The sequence below is a fragment of the Dicentrarchus labrax genome, unplaced genomic scaffold, assembly GCF_905237075.1.
Source record: "Dicentrarchus labrax unplaced genomic scaffold, dlabrax2021, whole genome shotgun sequence".
NCBI classification, from domain to species: Eukaryota; Metazoa; Chordata; class Actinopteri; family Moronidae; genus Dicentrarchus; species Dicentrarchus labrax.
The window spans coordinates 121358-138687 of NW_026136995.1; the positions used below are offsets into that span (position 1 = coordinate 121358).

A 17330-nucleotide genomic window follows, 5' to 3' on the forward strand; every position below is an offset into this window, starting at 1 on the left:
TGGGGTTTGCAGGAGGCAAATTCAAAACTTCCTCATGTACGAGGATGGACAAGTTAGTCTAGGCAGAATTTCTGAAAATGTGCTTATTTAAAGTGCTGGAGGCATTTTGTGATTATTTATATTATACAACATTTCTAGGGGTATTAAGGAGTGCTGAATCCAAATCTGCTGTATATGAAGCTCAAAAATGTCCCAAAATGCCTCAAAATTGAGAAATTCAAAATGGCCGCCACCGCCAGGCTGAAATCCATGTTTCAGTATATCTTTTGACTAAACAAGGTACAAACATGAATTAAATGTGCTTTTGTAGGTTTTACTACATGGGCAATTCAATGCCATATTCAGATTTGAGATGTAATGTGAAGAAACTGCTTAGATATTGCAAAAATATTTGTTTTTAACTATGAACTATTATGAACTAAAGTTATTATTCTTAATATTATCAGGCTACTTTTACTTAGTTTGTATTTTGTTTTGAGGTAAAATGTGTCAAATGTGCTGTAATGCACTCCCCAAACTTGTTACTAGGTGGTCAGCGCCTGCTGGAGGATGACGTTGAAGATTATGATAAGAACACAGCCAAACGACAGCTTAGAGTCCTCAGCATTGCACAGGATCTTATGTACACAGCTAGTGGAGACAAGTTCCTCACTCCGAAGCACATAGGACTGGCCAGTACCCTTCATCAAGCTACACGTTCAAAGGAGTTGGTGAACATGTTTCACCAGGCAGGTCATGTTATGAGTTACCGTGAGGTAATCAAACTTGACACTGAACTGGCTAAGACGACCTTGGAGACCATGGGGGATGATGGTGCCGTTATTCCACAAAATCTGGTAACGGGACGCTTTGTTCATTTCTCAGCGGACAATGTTGACATCAACGAATACACTCTGGACGGAAAAGGGACATTCCATGCCACTCAAGTGGCTGCCTGGCAACGTGGTCCACCTGAAGGTGATCTCCTTGAAGGAGTTGATCTTTACTCCAGGTCAGACACCCTCAACATCCCCAAGGCAATGACTGATATCATACCTGCACCAAAGAGAGGAATCACAGAGCGGCCAGTCAGTGGTGTATTAGCAGCAGACTGTTTCACACAGTCATCTGAACAATGTCCCGCAGCACAGAAAGCACAAGCTACAGACATGGCCTTCTTCATGTCCAGCACATCTCAAAAACCAAAGCCTTCCTGGACATTGTATAATCAAAAGGCAAGCACAGTCAACCCAGAGAAAACTACAGTAGGGTACCTACCTATCATCCAGGCTCCTGCATCTGAACTCGATACACTGAACACAGTCGTCAAGCGAGTGCTCCATGTCTCCAAATCAATGGAACAACAACATGTCATTCTGACAGTGGATGAGGCACTTTATCCAAAGTTGCTAGAACTGAAGTGGTCAGTAGAAGAATACAAGGACGTGTTTATACCTTGCCTTGGAAGCCTTCACATTGCCATGAACTTCCTGGGTGTGATAGGACAACACATGGTTGATTCTGGCCTGAGGGAGCTATGGGTCAAGTGTGATCTTCTGGGAGCAAATGCTGCTCAGCATGTCATGGCAGGAAAGGGGTATGCACGTGCTATGATGACCCACAAGCTTACCCTGCAGGCTCTTTGGCAACTACTACTCCCACAGCTTTACACATATCTGGATGAGGTTGATGTTACACTGAGAGCTGAACTCTATGGACTCTGCCAGTCCATAGATGCTGATCACATCACACAACTGGTCGACAAACTGACCAAAGACCGATTCCAGCAGCCCATGAAAGAGTTTTCTGCATCACTTGCAGTTGATGACCCGAATGCTGCATTCTGGTGGAACTATATGACTATGGTCAGCATCCTACTCTGTTTCACAAGAGCGCAACGTGATGAATTGTGGGATCTCCACCTGTATGCTTTCAAACGTATGCTGCCCTTCTTCTTCAGGTACGATCATATAAACTACGCCAGATGAGGTACTGTGTACCTGGCTGAGATGTCTGCTCTCCCACCAGAAATCCTCCTTGAGTTTCAGAAAGGCAACTTTGTGGTAAAACGCAGTGATCGACGCTTCAATCAGGTTTCAGCGGATCAAAGTACAGAGTGGCTAAATTCTACAGGAAATAAGAGTGGAGGCCTAGTATCACCAGGATACCAACATCCCTCAGTAGATGGACACTGTCGTATAATCTGAGAACAGTCATAGCTTCTCAGACAACAGCAATGCTGAGACTGACAACAGATGATGAAGACAATGAGTACACACACACAGAGTGCACAAAGAGTAGAATGGAAAGAGATGATGTGGATGAAAGCAGAATATGTCTATCATTAAAAGAGCACGGTGTGTTTCAAGATGGTGGGGACACACTCAAGAACATAATCAACAAGGACGTGGTCACACCCAAGATTCAACAATCTCTGCTTGGTGCAGAACAGCTTGGACAGGCACAAATGAAAGTGTTTGTGGACAAACGTCTGTGTGAACCTCCAGATAGTGACCAGCACTTGGATCTGAAGTCACCCATTCGAAAGAACAAAGCCAAAACATTTGCCTCTTTGTATGAAGTCGTGCAACTTTCCAAGAACAAGCAAAACATCATCAAAGTGGACAGGCAGATTCTACAAAGGCTCATCACAGCTTACAGAGCAGGTCGCAAGGTAGACCTGGAAAATATTCTCCAGCATGAACTCATGCCCATCCCGCCATCTCTGGCCGCAACTAACGGCAGTCTACATTCCACCAACAAATCTGTTTTAGTAAATATACTGACAAAACATATCCAAACCCCTGCAGATGTGCCCCTTCAGGAACCCAGCTGCTTTCTTATTGATGGCCAAGCACTTGTAATGGCACTTGGGAAGCCGCCTGACATCACAACATTCGGCAACTATGCCAACAAGTTTGCTGACAGTGTTGAAGATGGCAGAGAAGTACCAGAGGGTTGATGTAGTCTTCGACAGGTACCATGACGAATCCATCAAAACAGGCACAAGAAAGAAGCGTAAACAGCGCCACCAACCAGTACGCAGAGAGATCGTGAATGACTCTGTTCCACTTCCAGCAGACTGGTCGAGCTTCATGGCACTGGAAGAAAACAAAGCAGATCTCGCTCGACTACTCTCAAACCATCTGATAGAACACAGCCCAGAATATGAGCCAGTCGTTGTAGTATCAGGTGGGTTTGCTGAAGCGACCACTGTCAAGTCATCAGATCCAGAACTTGAAATCTCCTCTCTGAGTGCTGACCATGAGGAGGCTGATACACGACTGATTTTGCACTGCATCCAGGCTCCTATGGACACAATAGTCGTGTCAGCGCGTGACACAGACGTGCTTCTTCTACTTCTAGCACATCATGACAGAATTGGATGTACCCATCTCTACATGAAAGCCGGGACATCAAAGTATCCAGAGTATTTTCCAGTACATGACATTCGCAAGTTACTCTCTGATGATCAAGTGGACACACTGCTTGCCTTCCATGCCATCACTGGCTGTGATAGTGTGTCTCAGTTCAGCGGTCACGGAAAGAAAACAGCCTGGCAGGTGTTCGAGCAACATCACACTGATCTTACTGGCCATGGGAAGGGCCCTCTCACAGAAGATATTGTGAATTCAACAGAGAAATTCATCTGTAAGATGTATGGTGTGCCTGAGGTTGATACATGCAACAAAGCAAGAGTGAAGTTGTTTTGCAAAGGTTGTCCACAAGAGACTCTGCCTCCAACCTCAGATGCAGTGAAGTTTCATATCATGCGTTCACACTATCAAGCGACAATCTGGAACCAAGCTCACCTGCCACATCCTGATCTTCCTCCAGTGGATGAAATGGGATGGATACACAAGGAAGGTCAATTAGTGCCACGGCTAATGTCTCTGCCACCTATGCCTAAAGCCTGCAGGGAGTTCACTTCATGTGGGTGTACCAAGGGATGCCTCAGCCAACGCTGCAGCTGCAGGTATGTGTATAGGGAATTAGCTGATGTTGATCATTGTGTACAAGAATGTACAAATATGATAGACTGGTAGAGTATTCCAATGTACCTGTACTTGTACTGGTTGTAATCTTTCTATTCTATTTAATCTGTTCTATTCAGAAAGAGTCGCATGGAATGTATAGACGCATGCAACTGCAGGAAACTTGACAACACTTGCCAGAACATTGAAGAGGACTGTGAATAAGCTGTCACTGTAACCTCTACTGGGATATAGTTCAATGAATATCACCATGAGCCATGGATCTTCCTGCTTTTGGATCTTATTTGATTGACAACTTCTTTATCACTAATGACCACCTTTTTCTCTATACATGTGTGATTTTCAAGCTGATTATTGACACTTGATCTAAATCAGGACAGGATGTTAAATTCCCCATGTGTGAAAACCTGTGAACATTTAATTAAAGTTTGTATCTTTTTGTATTTGTTTGTACATTTGACCTCAAAACAAAATACAAAGAAAGTAAATGTAGCCTGATAATATCAACAATAATAGTAATAATAATAACTTAAATATTAATTAGTCAATAATAGGTCATACTTAAAAACAACTATTTTTGCAATATCTAAGCAGTTTCTTCACATTACATCTCAAATCTGAATATGGCATTGAATTGCCCATGTAGGAAAACTTACAAAAGCACATTTAATTCATGTTTGTACCTTGTTTAGTCAAAAGATATACTGAAAAATAGATTTCAGCCTGGCGGTGGCGGCCATTTTGAATTTCTCCATTTTGAGGCATTTTGGGACATTTTTGAGCTTCATATACAGCAGATTTGGATTCAGCACCCCTTAATACCCCTAGAAATGTTGTATAATATAAATAATCACAAAATGCCTTCGGGGTTCTGATTCCGTGCGGTACTGCAGCTTCAAAAGCAGGTCCCACCGAGACTTGAACTCGGATCGCTGGATTCAGAGCCCAGAGTGCTAACCATTACACCATGGAACCGGCACATGGCCACAAGAGGTCCTTTCTCACGGTGCATTCCCATGTATGTTAACGATGCAGCGCATAGGTGACGAAAGACACGACTGCCTACAAACAATGAATGCAGCAGGAGATGTGGGTAGCGTGTTGAAACACATGGAACCTTTACATAGGTTGACTAGGTAAAGCCTTACAAACGGTGCTGCTAATGTATTTGCTCATATGTGTTTCTTTCCAAACACAGAGTTAGCGGAGTGGAAAACTGTTGCTGTCAGAAGTGGGATTCGAACCCACGCCTCCAGGGGAGACTGCGACCTGAACGCAGCGCCTTAGACCGCTCGGCCATCCTGACGCCTTGAGCTGATCTTTTTCGGATCTCGAACAATCGTCTCGATGGTGCAGGGGTAGAATTTCAACTGAATCTGGGCGAACAGAAGGATTTTCTTCATTCAGGAAGAGGAAAATGCTCGTTTGGTCTCTTGACCGGGCTAAGCGTAGATAACTGGGCTAAGCGTACACTGAGGATTTGGGAAATAGCCCCATAAGCCTCTGATTTGAATGATTCTTACAATGAATCCAGTAACCGATAGGAGTGGCGTGTGGAAAAACATCACGGTAACTTTGGATAGGTTGACAACGTAGACAGTGCACTTACAAATAGTGATGCTACTGTATCATATGACAACGTTCTGTTTAGAAGAAGCAGCCTCTGCTGTTTGTTAAGAGAAATGAAAAAGCTTGCAGCACCTGGTATTCCTAGGCAGTCTCCTATCCAAGTACTAAACAGGCCCAACCCCGCTTAGCTTCCGAGATCGGGCGTGTTCAGGGTGGTCTGGCCGTAAGCGAGAGCTGCACCTGCAAATGGACCCTTTAAAGACGTTGTTACACCATGTCCTGTTATTCTGTCAGATTACGGTCTATGCGTAGGAGAATGTGAGAATACATTCAAGACGTTTATTTATGTACGTACGATTTGACGACCAACTTTTATTGATTTGTTTAAAGCACTCAGTAGACGGATGAGCCAAGCCTGTTGGTTGAGGGTCATTCCTGACGAACAGGAGAAGGTAGGCGATCTCGACTAGCACCAATCCGGACCTGGGAGGCGGGGGGACCCTCTGCTGCGTTGGAGGCAGAGCGTGGCTGGACCAAGGCTGGATCTGTGGTGGTAGGGGAGCCATCAGCCACCACGTCAGGAGCGGGGGGTCTGGCCAGGAGATGGGCGCTCACTCAGCTTGCGCTTCCCTGGAAGCCGCAGTTGATCCCCACTGTCCAGAGTTTGGAATTTGCTGCTCAGCAAGAGAGTGTCAGCTGCAATTCGTCGGCTGGAACGTTTAGCACGCCGCACACTTCTGACCCGGACCCATGACTCCGTGTTGCGGGGAGTGGAGCAGGCCTGGAACTCAGGTCCAGCCCCGAGGGTGGGCCACGAGTCGGTGCTAAGAGCTGGGATATTTGTTGAAAGGATCGGCTCCCCAAAAAAACAATGAATCCAGCAACCGACAGGAGTAGCGTGTGGAAACACATCATGGTAACTTTGGATAGGTTGACAACGTAGACCCTTACAAACAGTGCTGCTACTGTATTTTGTCATATGATCTGCTGACCTTTCTTTCCAAACATCATTTTAGACCATCCTGACTCTTTCAGCGCTTTGCTTTTGAATCTGGATGGATGCTCTCAACGGTGCAGCGGTAGAATTTTAACATAATCTGAGCAAACAGAAGGACTTTCTTCATTCAGGAAAAAAAATGCTTGTTTGGTCTCTTGATCTGTCGACGCGCTTAACCTTTGTCCCATCGATATGCATTAGGGTCTTGTACAACGGGCTCTTGTGCAACGGGAAAAGAACTATGTGGCGCGAACTACGGCCCTTAGAGCTGAACGCAGCACCTTAGAGCACTCAGCCATCTTGTCCCAAACTTGCACTTGGACTCCTTCTCTTGGGCCACCAAGTCACTCCCAACCCCAAGTGAAGAATCCACTGTTGTCCGGCAGAGAGCCGTGTTCATGAAAAATCACAGAAAATGATCCACAATTATTCCAGCAAAAGGTAGGGGTAGCATGTGGAAAGATATCACGGTAACCTTGGATAGGTTGACAGTGTTGACCCTTACAAAAGCAGTTGATAGTGTATTTTGTCATATGAACTGCTGACCTTTCTTTCTAGACATCTGGTCAGAACATCCTTGGAAGAGCTTTCATCGTCGTCAACCTCAACGGTTAACTCTTTTACCTGTCACTGGCATTAAATCAAGTTCCACCGAGACTTGAACTCGGATCACTGGATTCAAAGTGCAGAGTGCTGACCATTACACCATGGAACCACAGGACATGCCTGTCAAGCTTTTGCAACATAATTAGAGATCAGGTTTTCCGGCCAGGTTAAGCGTTGTAAGTCTAAAAGGTATGTAAGACATGAGAAAAATTGGGTCTATTTCGACAAACTTACAGCTGTTTCGTTCACTGACAGGGAAGGGAGCATTGCGTGTTTAACAAATTCATTGTGAATCCATTCATCTGTGGGGTTTGCAGGAGGCAAATTCAAAACTTCCTCATGTACGAGGATGGACAAGTGGCATTCCGTGCGGTACTGCAGCTTCAAAACCAGGTCCCACCGAGACTTGAACTCGGATCGCTGGATTCAGAGCCCAGAGTGCTAACCATTACACCATGGAACCGGCACATGGCCACAAGAGGTCCTTTCTCACGGTGCATTCCCATGTATGTTAACGATGCAGCGCATAGGTGACGAAAGACACGACTGCCTACAAACAATGAATGCAGCAGGAGATGTGGGTAGCGTGTTGAAACACATGGAACCTTTACATAGGTTGACTAGGTAAAGCCTTACAAACGGTGCTGCTAATGTATTTGCTCATATGTGTTTCTTTCCAAACACAGAGTTAGCGGAGTGGAAAATTGTTGCTGTCAGAAGTGGGATTCGAACCCACGCCTCCAGGGGAGACTGCGACCTGAACGCAGCGCCTTAGACCGCTCGGCCATCCTGACGCCTTGAGCTGATTTTTTCGGATCTCGAAGAATCGTCTCGATGGTGCAGGGGTAGAATTTCAACTGAATCTGGGCGAACAGAAGGATTTTCTTCATTCAGGAAGAGGAAAATGCTCGTTTGGTCTCTTGACCGGGCTAAGCGTAGATAACTGGGCTAAGCGTACACTGAGGATTTGGGAAATAGCCCCATAAGCCTCTGATTTGAATGATTCTTACAATGAATCCAGTAACCGATAGGAGTGGCGTGTGGAAAAACATCACGGTAACTTTGGATAGGTTGACAACGTAGACAGTGCACTTACAAATAGTGATGCTACTGTATCATATGACAACGTTCTGTTTAGAAGCAGCAGCCTCTGCTGTTTGTTAAGAGAAATGAAAAAGCTTGCAGCACCTGGTATTCCTAGGCAGTCTCCTATCCAAGTACTAAACAGGCCCAACCCCGCTTAGCTTCCGAGATCGGGCGTGTTCAGGGTGGTCTGGCCGTAAGCAAGAGCTGCACCTGCAAATGGACCCTTTAAAGACGTTGTTACACCATGTTCTGTTATTCTGTCAGATTAGGGTCTATGCGTAGGAGAATGTGAGAATACATTCAAGACGTTTATTTATGTACGTACGATTTGACGACCAACTTTTATTGATTTGTTTAAAGCACTCAGTAGACGGATGAGCCAAGCCTGTTGGTTGAGGGTCATTCCTGACGAACAGGAGAAGGTAGGCGATCTCGACTAGCACCAATCCGGACCTGGGAGGCGGGGGACCCTCTGCTGCGTTGGAGGCAGAGCGTGGCTGGACCAAGGCTGGATCTGTGGTGGTAGGGGAGCCATCAGCCACCACGTCAGGAGCGGGGGTCTGGCCAGGAGATGGGCGCTCACTCAGCTTGCGCTTCCCTGGAAGCCGCAGTTGATCCCCACTGTCCAGAGTTTGGAATTTGCTGCTCAGCAAGAGAGTGTCAGCTGCAATTCGTCGGCTGGAACGTTTAGCACGCCGCACACTTCTGACCCGGACCCATGACTCCGTGTTGCGGGGAGTGGAGCAGGCCTGGAACTCAGGTCCAGCCCCGAGGGTGGGCCACGAGTCGGTGCTAAGAGCTGGGATATTTGTTGAAAGGATCGGCTCCCCCAAAAAAACAATGAATCCAGCAACCGACAGGAGTAGCGTGTGGAAACACATCATGGTAACTTTGGATAGGTTGACAACGTAGACCCTTACAAACAGTGCTGCTACTGTATTTTGTCATATGATCTGCTGACCTTTCTTTCCAAACATCATTTTAGACCATCCTGACTCTTTCAGCGCTTTGCTTTTGAATCTGGATGGATGCTCTCAACGGTGCAGCGGTAGAATTTTAACATAATCTGAGCAAACAGAAGGACTTTCTTCATTCAGGAAAAAAAATGCTTGTTTGGTCTCTTGATCTGTCGACGCGCTTAACCTTTGTCCCATCGATATGCATTAGGGTCTTGTACAACGGGCTCTTGTGCAACGGGAAAAGAACTATGTGGCGCGAACTACGGCCCTTAGAGCTGAACGCAGCACCTTAGAGCACTCAGCCATCTTGTCCCAAACTTGCACTTGGACTCCTTCTCTTGGGCCACCAAGTCACTCCCAACCCCAAGTGAAGAATCCACTGTTGTCCGGCAGAGAGCCGTGTTCATGAAAAATCACAGAAAATGATCCACAATTATTCCAGCAAAAGGTAGGGGTAGCATGTGGAAAGATATCACGGTAACCTTGGATAGGTTGACAGTGTTGACCCTTACAAAAGCAGTTGATAGTGTATTTTGTCATATGAACTGCTGACCTTTCTTTCTAGACATCTGGTCAGAACATCCTTGGAAGAGCTTTCATCATCGTCAACCTCAACGGTTAACTCTTTTACCTGTCACTGGCATTAAATCAAGTTCCACCGAGACTTGAACTCGGATCACTGGATTCAAAGTCCAGAGTGCTGACCATTACACCATGGAACCACAGGACATGCCTGTCAAGCTTTTGCAACATAATTAGAGATCAGGTTTTCCGGCCAGGTTAAGCGTTGTAAGTCTAAAAGGTATGTAAGACATGAGAAAAATTGGGTCTATTTCGACAAACTTACAGCTGTTTCGTTCACTGACAGGGAAGGGAGCATTGCGTGTTTAACAAATTCATTGTGAATCCATTCATCTGTGGGGTTTGCAGGAGGCAAATTCAAAACTTCCTCATGTACGAGGATGGACAAGTGGCATTCCGTGCGGTACTGCAGCTTCAAAACCAGGTCCCACCGAGACTTGAACTCAGATCGCTGGATTCAGAGCCCAGAGTGCTAACCATTACACCATGGAACCGGCACATGGCTGCAAGAGGTCCTTTCTCACGGTGCATTCCCATGTATGTTAACGATGCAGCGCATAGGTGACGAAAGACACGACTGCCTACAAACAATGAATGCAGCAGGAGATGTGGGTAGCGTGTTGAAACACATGGAACCTTTACATAGGTTGACTAGGTAAAGCCTTACAAACGGTGCTGCTAATGTATTTGCTCATATGTGTTTCTTTCCAAACACAGAGTTAGCGGAGTGGAAAATTGCTGCTGGCGGAAGTGGGATTCGAACCCACGCCTCCAGGGGAGACTGCGACCTGAACGCCAGCTGCCGTCGGACCGTCCGGGGAAATGTTGTAACATTCTTGGCCAATCTCCGTGTTGCATTCTTCCCAGGCTCTTAACATTTGACCAATCATGGGCGAGAATTATGAAGCGAAGCACTTGCTGCGCTCACCTGAGGGAGGCGTTCACGTTCGCGTTGGAGTGGGGACCAAGCTAAGTAAAGCATTCGTGGTTAAAGTTGTCATATGGTGAGTATGCACATATTTGCTACGGTGTTTGATGATATAACATTTATTCATGTTAGAAAATAACTTCACTTGTCCTGTGGTGTTGTTATTATGGTTTTATAGGTAACGTTATAACTTAACGTGTGTGATGTTGTCAAATCGATTTATTTAGCTACAACGGCGGGGGGGGGGGTGACATTGGTGTTGTTTTTGATGAACGATCATTGTCACCTATTTTACCAATATTTTTATAATTTTTTAAATTGACTACTGTAGTTTAAATGTATCCCTCTCTCAATCCCCTTGTACCAGTCCACAGTAAAGTATTGTCTGGAGTTATGTTGCAGCTTAACCCCTGATATATATATATATATATATATATATATATAACGTTATATAGCCCATGGTATGGTAGTGATGACAACCCTAATAAACCATTAGGATACAGAAAACTATTACTATTGTTGTCATAATTGTGTACATACATTGTATGTGTACGTATTATGGTGTTATGCATTAAAAAATCATCACGAATGAATTTATCATCAAAGGCTTCCAAATCAAAGACACCGACTCAGAGTGGATGTCACGCCTGAGGAAGTTCGCCAGTACTGGAGCCTGGCCTTCAAATGAGGGAAACCGGCCAGCTCCTAGGCAGAAGAAGTGGCATGAGCTTTATCAGAGGGTATGATACTTGGCAGAGTATATTTTAGTAATTGTTATTTACTCTCATAATACATTTGTGCTCACCATATCATATAAAATCACATATATCACCATATAAGTATATGTCAATGTTACTAGGAGGTTATAAACATGTAATGGCAAATAATGTAGTCTTCTGTAATTACTCCATGCTCAACTCAATGAAACGTACAACTTTTACTTGTAGATTGAAAAATGTCCAATGACAAGACCTGGACACTATAAATACACTAATTGCCTCATGCATCAAGTGTTTAGTGTAAGAGTTGTGCGTCACATCAGTGGCACTGTGTCCTAATTGAGTTTCCTTTTGCTTGTCTTTAGCAGTCGTATGTCTTCATGTTACTAAAAATTAACCAGAAATCCCTCATGAGTGTAATGACTTTAATTGGAGACAGATTGATTTGTACATCATAACCATGTTCATAAAGTGCAACACAGAAAAAAAAAGCTCAAACAATCCAGCTTTTCTCTTCCTCCTTAAATAGTTGTAGACTTGTATTCACAACCCAATATGAAAATATTTCCCTTGTGGAACACATTACACGTTAATTTAAAGCAAAATAACATACAGTACAGTATGTGAAACTCTTCACCTTCATCTAGTGCACATTTCAGCCAGGATCTATTTCATCACGCAGGACTTATTAGACATGTGCAGCAGGGTTTCAATAATTACCTGGGGGGGGCAGGATTCAGAACACTTGATGTCTTTAAAGGGACTGTGGTAAGATTCAGCTGAGTAAATGCGATGTAAATGTGGAAGAAACCCTGGAATACATGACATGAAGCCCAAGAACTGTGTACATGTAGCTGGAGATGAACTCAAAGCACACCTCCAAAAATAAAATACATAAAGAACATAAACAAATGTATGTTTCATTGTCAAATTTCCCCATTTCCTTTTCAAAAACTTAAACATATTAAATATTCCTACACCATTTATCACAATTTTGCTGGCAATTCAGTCCCTTAACATTATTATTTATTACCCTGTAAATAACATTGGCTGTTGTGATCTCTTTGTATAAAACTGCACTTGTATTATCTATGGCAGCTTAACACTTTAATGCTGTGTCTGATTTCGGAGAACTTTGGTTTTGTAAAATAAGTGCTGCCAAGTGTAAAATATTCCATTAAAATCTTCAACAAATATCCACATAACTCCACTGGGTCAAGTTTAACAGGAGTTTGAATATTTGGGTTTTGGCTGAGCTGCGAAGATGGAAATCACTCCGTATCAAAGCTAACGTCTGATGTCTAAACCTTAAAGGAATAGCACCAACATTATGGGAAATATTCACTCTTTTGTGCAGTAAACATAAAGCCACAGCCAGTTAGCTTAGCTTAGCACAAAAAATGAAGATGGGGAAAAAGGCAGCCTGGGTCTGTCCAAAGTTTAATAATACACCTACCAGCACCTCTAAAGGTCAATAATAAACACATTTTATTGTTTGTTTAATCATTACAAAAACCGAAGTGTAAAGCAGAGCTGGGATACCCGTTTCCCCTGGTTTCCAAACTTTAAGGTAAACTAAGCTAACAGCTGTGGTAATTTCATATTTAGTGTACAAATAGTGAGTGGTATCAATCTTCTCATCTAAATTTTGGCAAGAAAACGAATGGGTATGTTTTCCAAAACTATTCTTTTTAATTTTATTTGACTTTGCAGCTTTGTCAAAATTAACTAAATAAATAAAATAAAGAATTAGCATCTCTGTGCTTAAGGTTTTTTTGGACCACGGATTTATGTATTGTATGCACAAAACAAATCATAATCCTACAAGTGCTGTTTTATTAAATCATTTCTTTGACTCTAACCCTCAGTCCTTTAAGTCTTCAACCAATCTGGTAATTTATTATTTTTTTTTTTACAAAGAAAAACACTAGCACACACATACAGCAGAGCGAATTTAACCACCACACAATAAGCCTAAAAATACAACACCCACAGCTCTATTTTTTTTACATTTCCAAACAGCCTTCAAGCATTCAAAGCAAAAACACCTTCAAACAATCTTAACTTCAACTAATGAGGTCAACTGATAGTCATTGCTTCCAACTAGGAGGTTCTGTATATATTCATACATTTGTGAAAGGAATAAAACACATTTTCACATTGTTACACACTGTTTTTTTCCAGTTTAAGTTTGGAATGACCTCACTGTTAATGTACATACTCTTACACATCCTTCAGGAGTATCCCCATACCTGACCACTTTGAAGAAGCACAAAACAGATAACAGGAGAACAAAATGATATGAACACATACGAGCTTTGCTGAAGGGATTCAACTCAACTTGGCGAAATCCAATTTGAAATCCTTAAATTTTCCCAGCTAATTCAACTAAATACAGAGATCTGTGTCACGTGTGGTGAGAATGACTGATCAAAATGTTAGGAAAGTCTTAATTTTCTCCTTAAGTCCTCAGTATGCTTCAAACAAAGAGTTTATTGGATCATCTGAGGTTGCTAGATCCTTAATGAGGAACTCCCAAAGGAAACTGAATAAGATGATCCCTAAGAACACCAGTTTAACGTATTTTCATTGTCTGATGTATCACAGAAAACCCCTAAACTTACATGCTGAAGTACATGCGTTACCAGTTACCAAATGATTTGCATAAACCTACACATGGTAATGTGTAAACCGCACCAGAGTTGGCCTAGAACCAGACTGAGACTATAGACTGTATTTAAGGATGGATGACACACCCATGTCCCATCTGTTAACATGACCCATACTGCAGCCAGCCACCAGGGGGCTCGAGAGTTCGTTGCCATCTAACTTCGCACCGGCCATAAAAAAGAAAATCTAACAAGGCAATTACACTAGTTTGTTTAAAATGAACCAGATATGATGGAAGCAATTAAAATGTGTCTAACATCTTTCTAATGGCAGAACCAGAGTCCAACAGTCTTTGTAACAGACTACTACGCACTAGGTCGATTGAAGCATACTGAGACCTTTATTCTGACCAGGAAGTTGAGGGAACACAGAGAATCTTTATTGTGAAAGCCAGCTAACATGTGAGAAGATGTCTGAAAGTCAGGACAACCATGTGTGAAAGAAGAAAGAGTCTGTATTTTTAAAAAAGTACATGTTGAAGGAATGGTCCCTGTGTCCTGTAAGCTTTAAGTGCAAACACTATCTCCAAAGTTTATACGGGAATGTTTTTCTGCTGTCAGTAGCTATCTACTCATCTACAGCAGTTTATCAGACAGCGGTGTGTGGAAACGCTGTAAATGCTCCAGTGATATGGACATAAGTTATAAAACAATAACCATAATAATAATGCAGTCATGCCATGTTTCAAGATACTTGAACCTCAATGAGTGCAGATAATCACTTGGTATCAAGCTGTAAGGTTCATGACATACTTGCTTTTACCAAAATTAATGTGTAGACAAGTGGCTCCAAAACAAGCATAATTTTTCCCACTTTGAACAGGAGTGCATGTAATTCTACATCACCATATTAATATGTAACATGAGAAAGTGGATTTTCCAGTATCTATTTAGAAACTGTTAAAAGATCAATTATGGTAATGATGGAATGGGAATGTCTGCTTTTAGCTAATCCAGTGACATAAAAACGTGAGAAATTAAGGTATTTTCTTACAACTTAGGATCACATTCATTCATAATAATAAATAATAATAATTCACACAAAACACCTAATATTGTCTCAGGACAGTCCTGCTCATTGGTCGGCAACAATTCATATAATAACACAATACCCCATGAGACTTTTGACTCATGGGGTATAAGTACTACAGCGGTTACATTCTAAAGCACCTTTCGCACAATCCTGCAGAAGGTGTCTACTGCTGGGTTTTGTGCAGAAGCTGCACTGTCTGCTGTGCCTTTTATAGAGTCCCGACTTCAGACCCTGTGCATTTCCAAAAGGTTGACACCCAGAAACACCGAGCAACAGGCAGAGGGCTGCAGGGTCTCTGCAGATACAGACACCACCACACAATTCTAGTGGGTCAGTGATGATTGAGAGGGATTTTTATTTTCTTAGGAAAATCCTACCTAGAATACCTTTAATGAATTACATTTGAAAATAATTTTAATGAACCAATCCGAAGCTTTCTGTAACAAATGACTCAAACCCTGTCTTAAGTGGGTCTACAGTTCGGCCACCCAGGCTATTTATTACCTGATTCAGACTGGCAGAACTCTATAGCAGATTAGGTCCAATTTCTCCTTGGCCAAAACTGGAAAATCTTCATTCAAAATTTGGATTTTGCACAGTGTAAACATAACCTAACATAGCAACACTATATATATTTACTGAGTGTTGACATGATGAAAGAAAAAGCAACAACAAGCTCTATTCACTTCTGTTGTTTGTTCATTATGACTCTGACCAGCCTGCTCATGACGCTCCAAAGGAACCATCACGCTCACACAAACATGGAGTTAAAAGCAAGTATATCAGTGCTCTGAGCCGGTAGGTGATTGGCAAAAGCACACCATAAATTCATTGAGGATTTTCAGTCTGTGACTAGCATGTGAACACACGGTCTGATTAAATGGTTCGGTACCACAGTGACCTGTGAAGTGGATCTCCTCACTACTGTTTTCAGTGCAGATGTAGATACTTGATATTATCTTCTATAACTATCTGCTTTGTACTTCAGCACTGTCCCGCTAAAGGGCAAAGCAAGAGGGTGCTATGTGTAGCATTTCAACGCTAAGAAGTCAAAAACCTATTTTGATGTGGGTACATCTGCTAGCTACTAAGCTGCAACTGACATTCACTGTAAAATCTGTTAGATTACAGCGTGGAAGTGGAACTTTTTAGTATTTGAAGGGAACACAACTTCACACTGACATACTGTGTCACATTAAAAATGTATTTGCGGTTACTTTTATATATCTCCTTACCTTTCAAAACAAATGTAGCAATACCCTCTTTGCAGGCTGCAGTGGGGCTCATGGGATATGTGGTCTTAATATTGGGAAATGCTAAATGCTACACATAGCTCGTTTAGGAACACGTGTCTTTCTTAATCTCTCTTAACTTCTTATGCAAGATCAAGGCCTAAGCTGAAAGTAATACTACAGACAGTGGGTGTTCGATAGTCTAGTCCCAGAGAGTTTGATGGAATGTCTCCTTATATGGTCAAAGAGAAGATTCATTTCCATCCTACTGGACCAATCAGAGTGCAGAGGGAGGAAGGTAAAAAGGCAGATGAGCAGAAATTAATTTATCTCTTTCAGGCTGTCCTCCTCTTCTTTCTTTAGCCATATCTTCTTGTGTTTCATCTCCTTCTCTCTCCTTTTTCCCGTCTTCCTTCACTTCTTCCTCTCTCTCCCGTCAGTAGCGTGTTGAGTACCAGTCATTGTCGGTCATCTGTACGAGCTCGTTGACCACATCCAGCAGATTGTAGTTGTATTTGTTCAGCAGCCGCTGGTTCAGTGGCCGGTCCCCGAAACCCATCTCCACCAGCACGGCCATCATGGTGTCCTGGGTGGACGCGTCCACAGGAGGCTGCACAGGAACAAGATCTCATCAATCCAAAAAAAACTACTACTGATCATATAAACCCAAATGTCCTAGCAACGAGCAGATGGTAGTGAGTACAGCAAAAATGTAAGGAATAGATTATCCTCTTGAACTCCGCTAGGACGCCAACGTCTTTGGCCGACACTACTGTCTTTCACAGGCAGTAGCCGTTTTGAAGCTAGAGCGAAGACCAACTGCATCCATTGTGCCAATGGAACCACGTCATGCAAGCTTGCTGGAAAGGCTAAAAGGTAAATATGGCTCCAGGCTAAGGCTAAATTCTGGCGATGGAAAAACAGGCACCTCTGACCTCAAGGTATCTGAATTAAAACAGAAGTGCTCGCCATCCAA

General features: G+C 43.0%; 2 protein-coding genes, 7 non-coding genes and 2 pseudogenes across 11 annotated transcripts in view; 1 reads left to right on the forward strand and 10 right to left on the reverse strand.

Annotated features, from left to right (window-relative positions):
* Positions 1 to 2885: 2885 nt before the first annotated feature.
* LOC127361018 (uncharacterized) lies at positions 2886 to 4444 on the forward strand. Its single transcript, XM_051395582.1, has 2 exons — positions 2886 to 3955; positions 4094 to 4444. Exons 1-2 carry the CDS (start codon positions 2886 to 2888, stop codon positions 4176 to 4178), a joined length of 1155 nt encoding a protein of 384 aa, XP_051251542.1. The 3' UTR covers positions 4179 to 4444.
* A 433-nt stretch (positions 4445 to 4877) lies between these two features.
* On the reverse strand, positions 4878 to 4949 carry trnaq-cug (transfer RNA glutamine (anticodon CUG)). Its single transcript has one exon. It is a non-coding gene; the product is annotated as a tRNA-Gln (tRNA).
* A 248-nt stretch (positions 4950 to 5197) lies between these two features.
* On the reverse strand, positions 5198 to 5280 carry trnal-cag (transfer RNA leucine (anticodon CAG)). The gene has a single exon. It is a non-coding gene; the product is annotated as a tRNA-Leu (tRNA).
* Positions 5281 to 5663: 383 nt separating this feature from the next.
* LOC127361079 (uncharacterized) lies at positions 5664 to 5772 on the reverse strand (annotated as a pseudogene).
* Positions 5773 to 7183: 1411 nt separating this feature from the next.
* On the reverse strand, positions 7184 to 7255 carry trnaq-uug (transfer RNA glutamine (anticodon UUG)). Its single transcript has one exon. It is a non-coding gene; the product is annotated as a tRNA-Gln (tRNA).
* A 282-nt stretch (positions 7256 to 7537) lies between these two features.
* Positions 7538 to 7609, reverse strand: trnaq-cug (transfer RNA glutamine (anticodon CUG)). The gene has a single exon. It is a non-coding gene; the product is annotated as a tRNA-Gln (tRNA).
* Positions 7610 to 7857: 248 nt separating this feature from the next.
* trnal-cag (transfer RNA leucine (anticodon CAG)) lies at positions 7858 to 7940 on the reverse strand. The gene has a single exon. It is a non-coding gene; the product is annotated as a tRNA-Leu (tRNA).
* Positions 7941 to 8322: 382 nt separating this feature from the next.
* LOC127361080 (uncharacterized) lies at positions 8323 to 8431 on the reverse strand (annotated as a pseudogene).
* Positions 8432 to 9841: 1410 nt separating this feature from the next.
* trnaq-uug (transfer RNA glutamine (anticodon UUG)) lies at positions 9842 to 9913 on the reverse strand. The gene has a single exon. It is a non-coding gene; the product is annotated as a tRNA-Gln (tRNA).
* A 282-nt stretch (positions 9914 to 10195) lies between these two features.
* On the reverse strand, positions 10196 to 10267 carry trnaq-cug (transfer RNA glutamine (anticodon CUG)). Its single transcript has one exon. It is a non-coding gene; the product is annotated as a tRNA-Gln (tRNA).
* Positions 10268 to 11831: 1564 nt separating this feature from the next.
* nbr1b (NBR1 autophagy cargo receptor b) overlaps positions 11832 to 17330 on the reverse strand; it is a 32843-nt gene continuing 27344 nt past the window's right edge. For all 3 annotated transcript variants that reach the window (XM_051395586.1, XM_051395587.1, XM_051395585.1), the window contains exon 23: positions 11832 to 16964. In XM_051395586.1, coding sequence (XP_051251546.1) covers positions 16791 to 16964 — 174 coding nt within the window. In that variant the 3' untranslated portion in view covers positions 11832 to 16790. The remainder of the gene's footprint in view (positions 16965 to 17330) is intronic.

What these genes read in the sequence shown, in the direction of transcription:
- LOC127361018 (XM_051395582.1), top strand. Translation starts at nt 2,886, where the DNA reads ATGCCAACAAGTTTGCTGACAGTGTTGAAGATGGCAGAGAAGTACCAG. An exon ending in AGCCAACGCTGCAGCTGCAG is followed by an intron (nt 3,956 to 4,093) that starts GTATGTGTATAG and finishes TGTTCTATTCAG; the next exon opens with AAAGAGTCGCATGGAATGTA.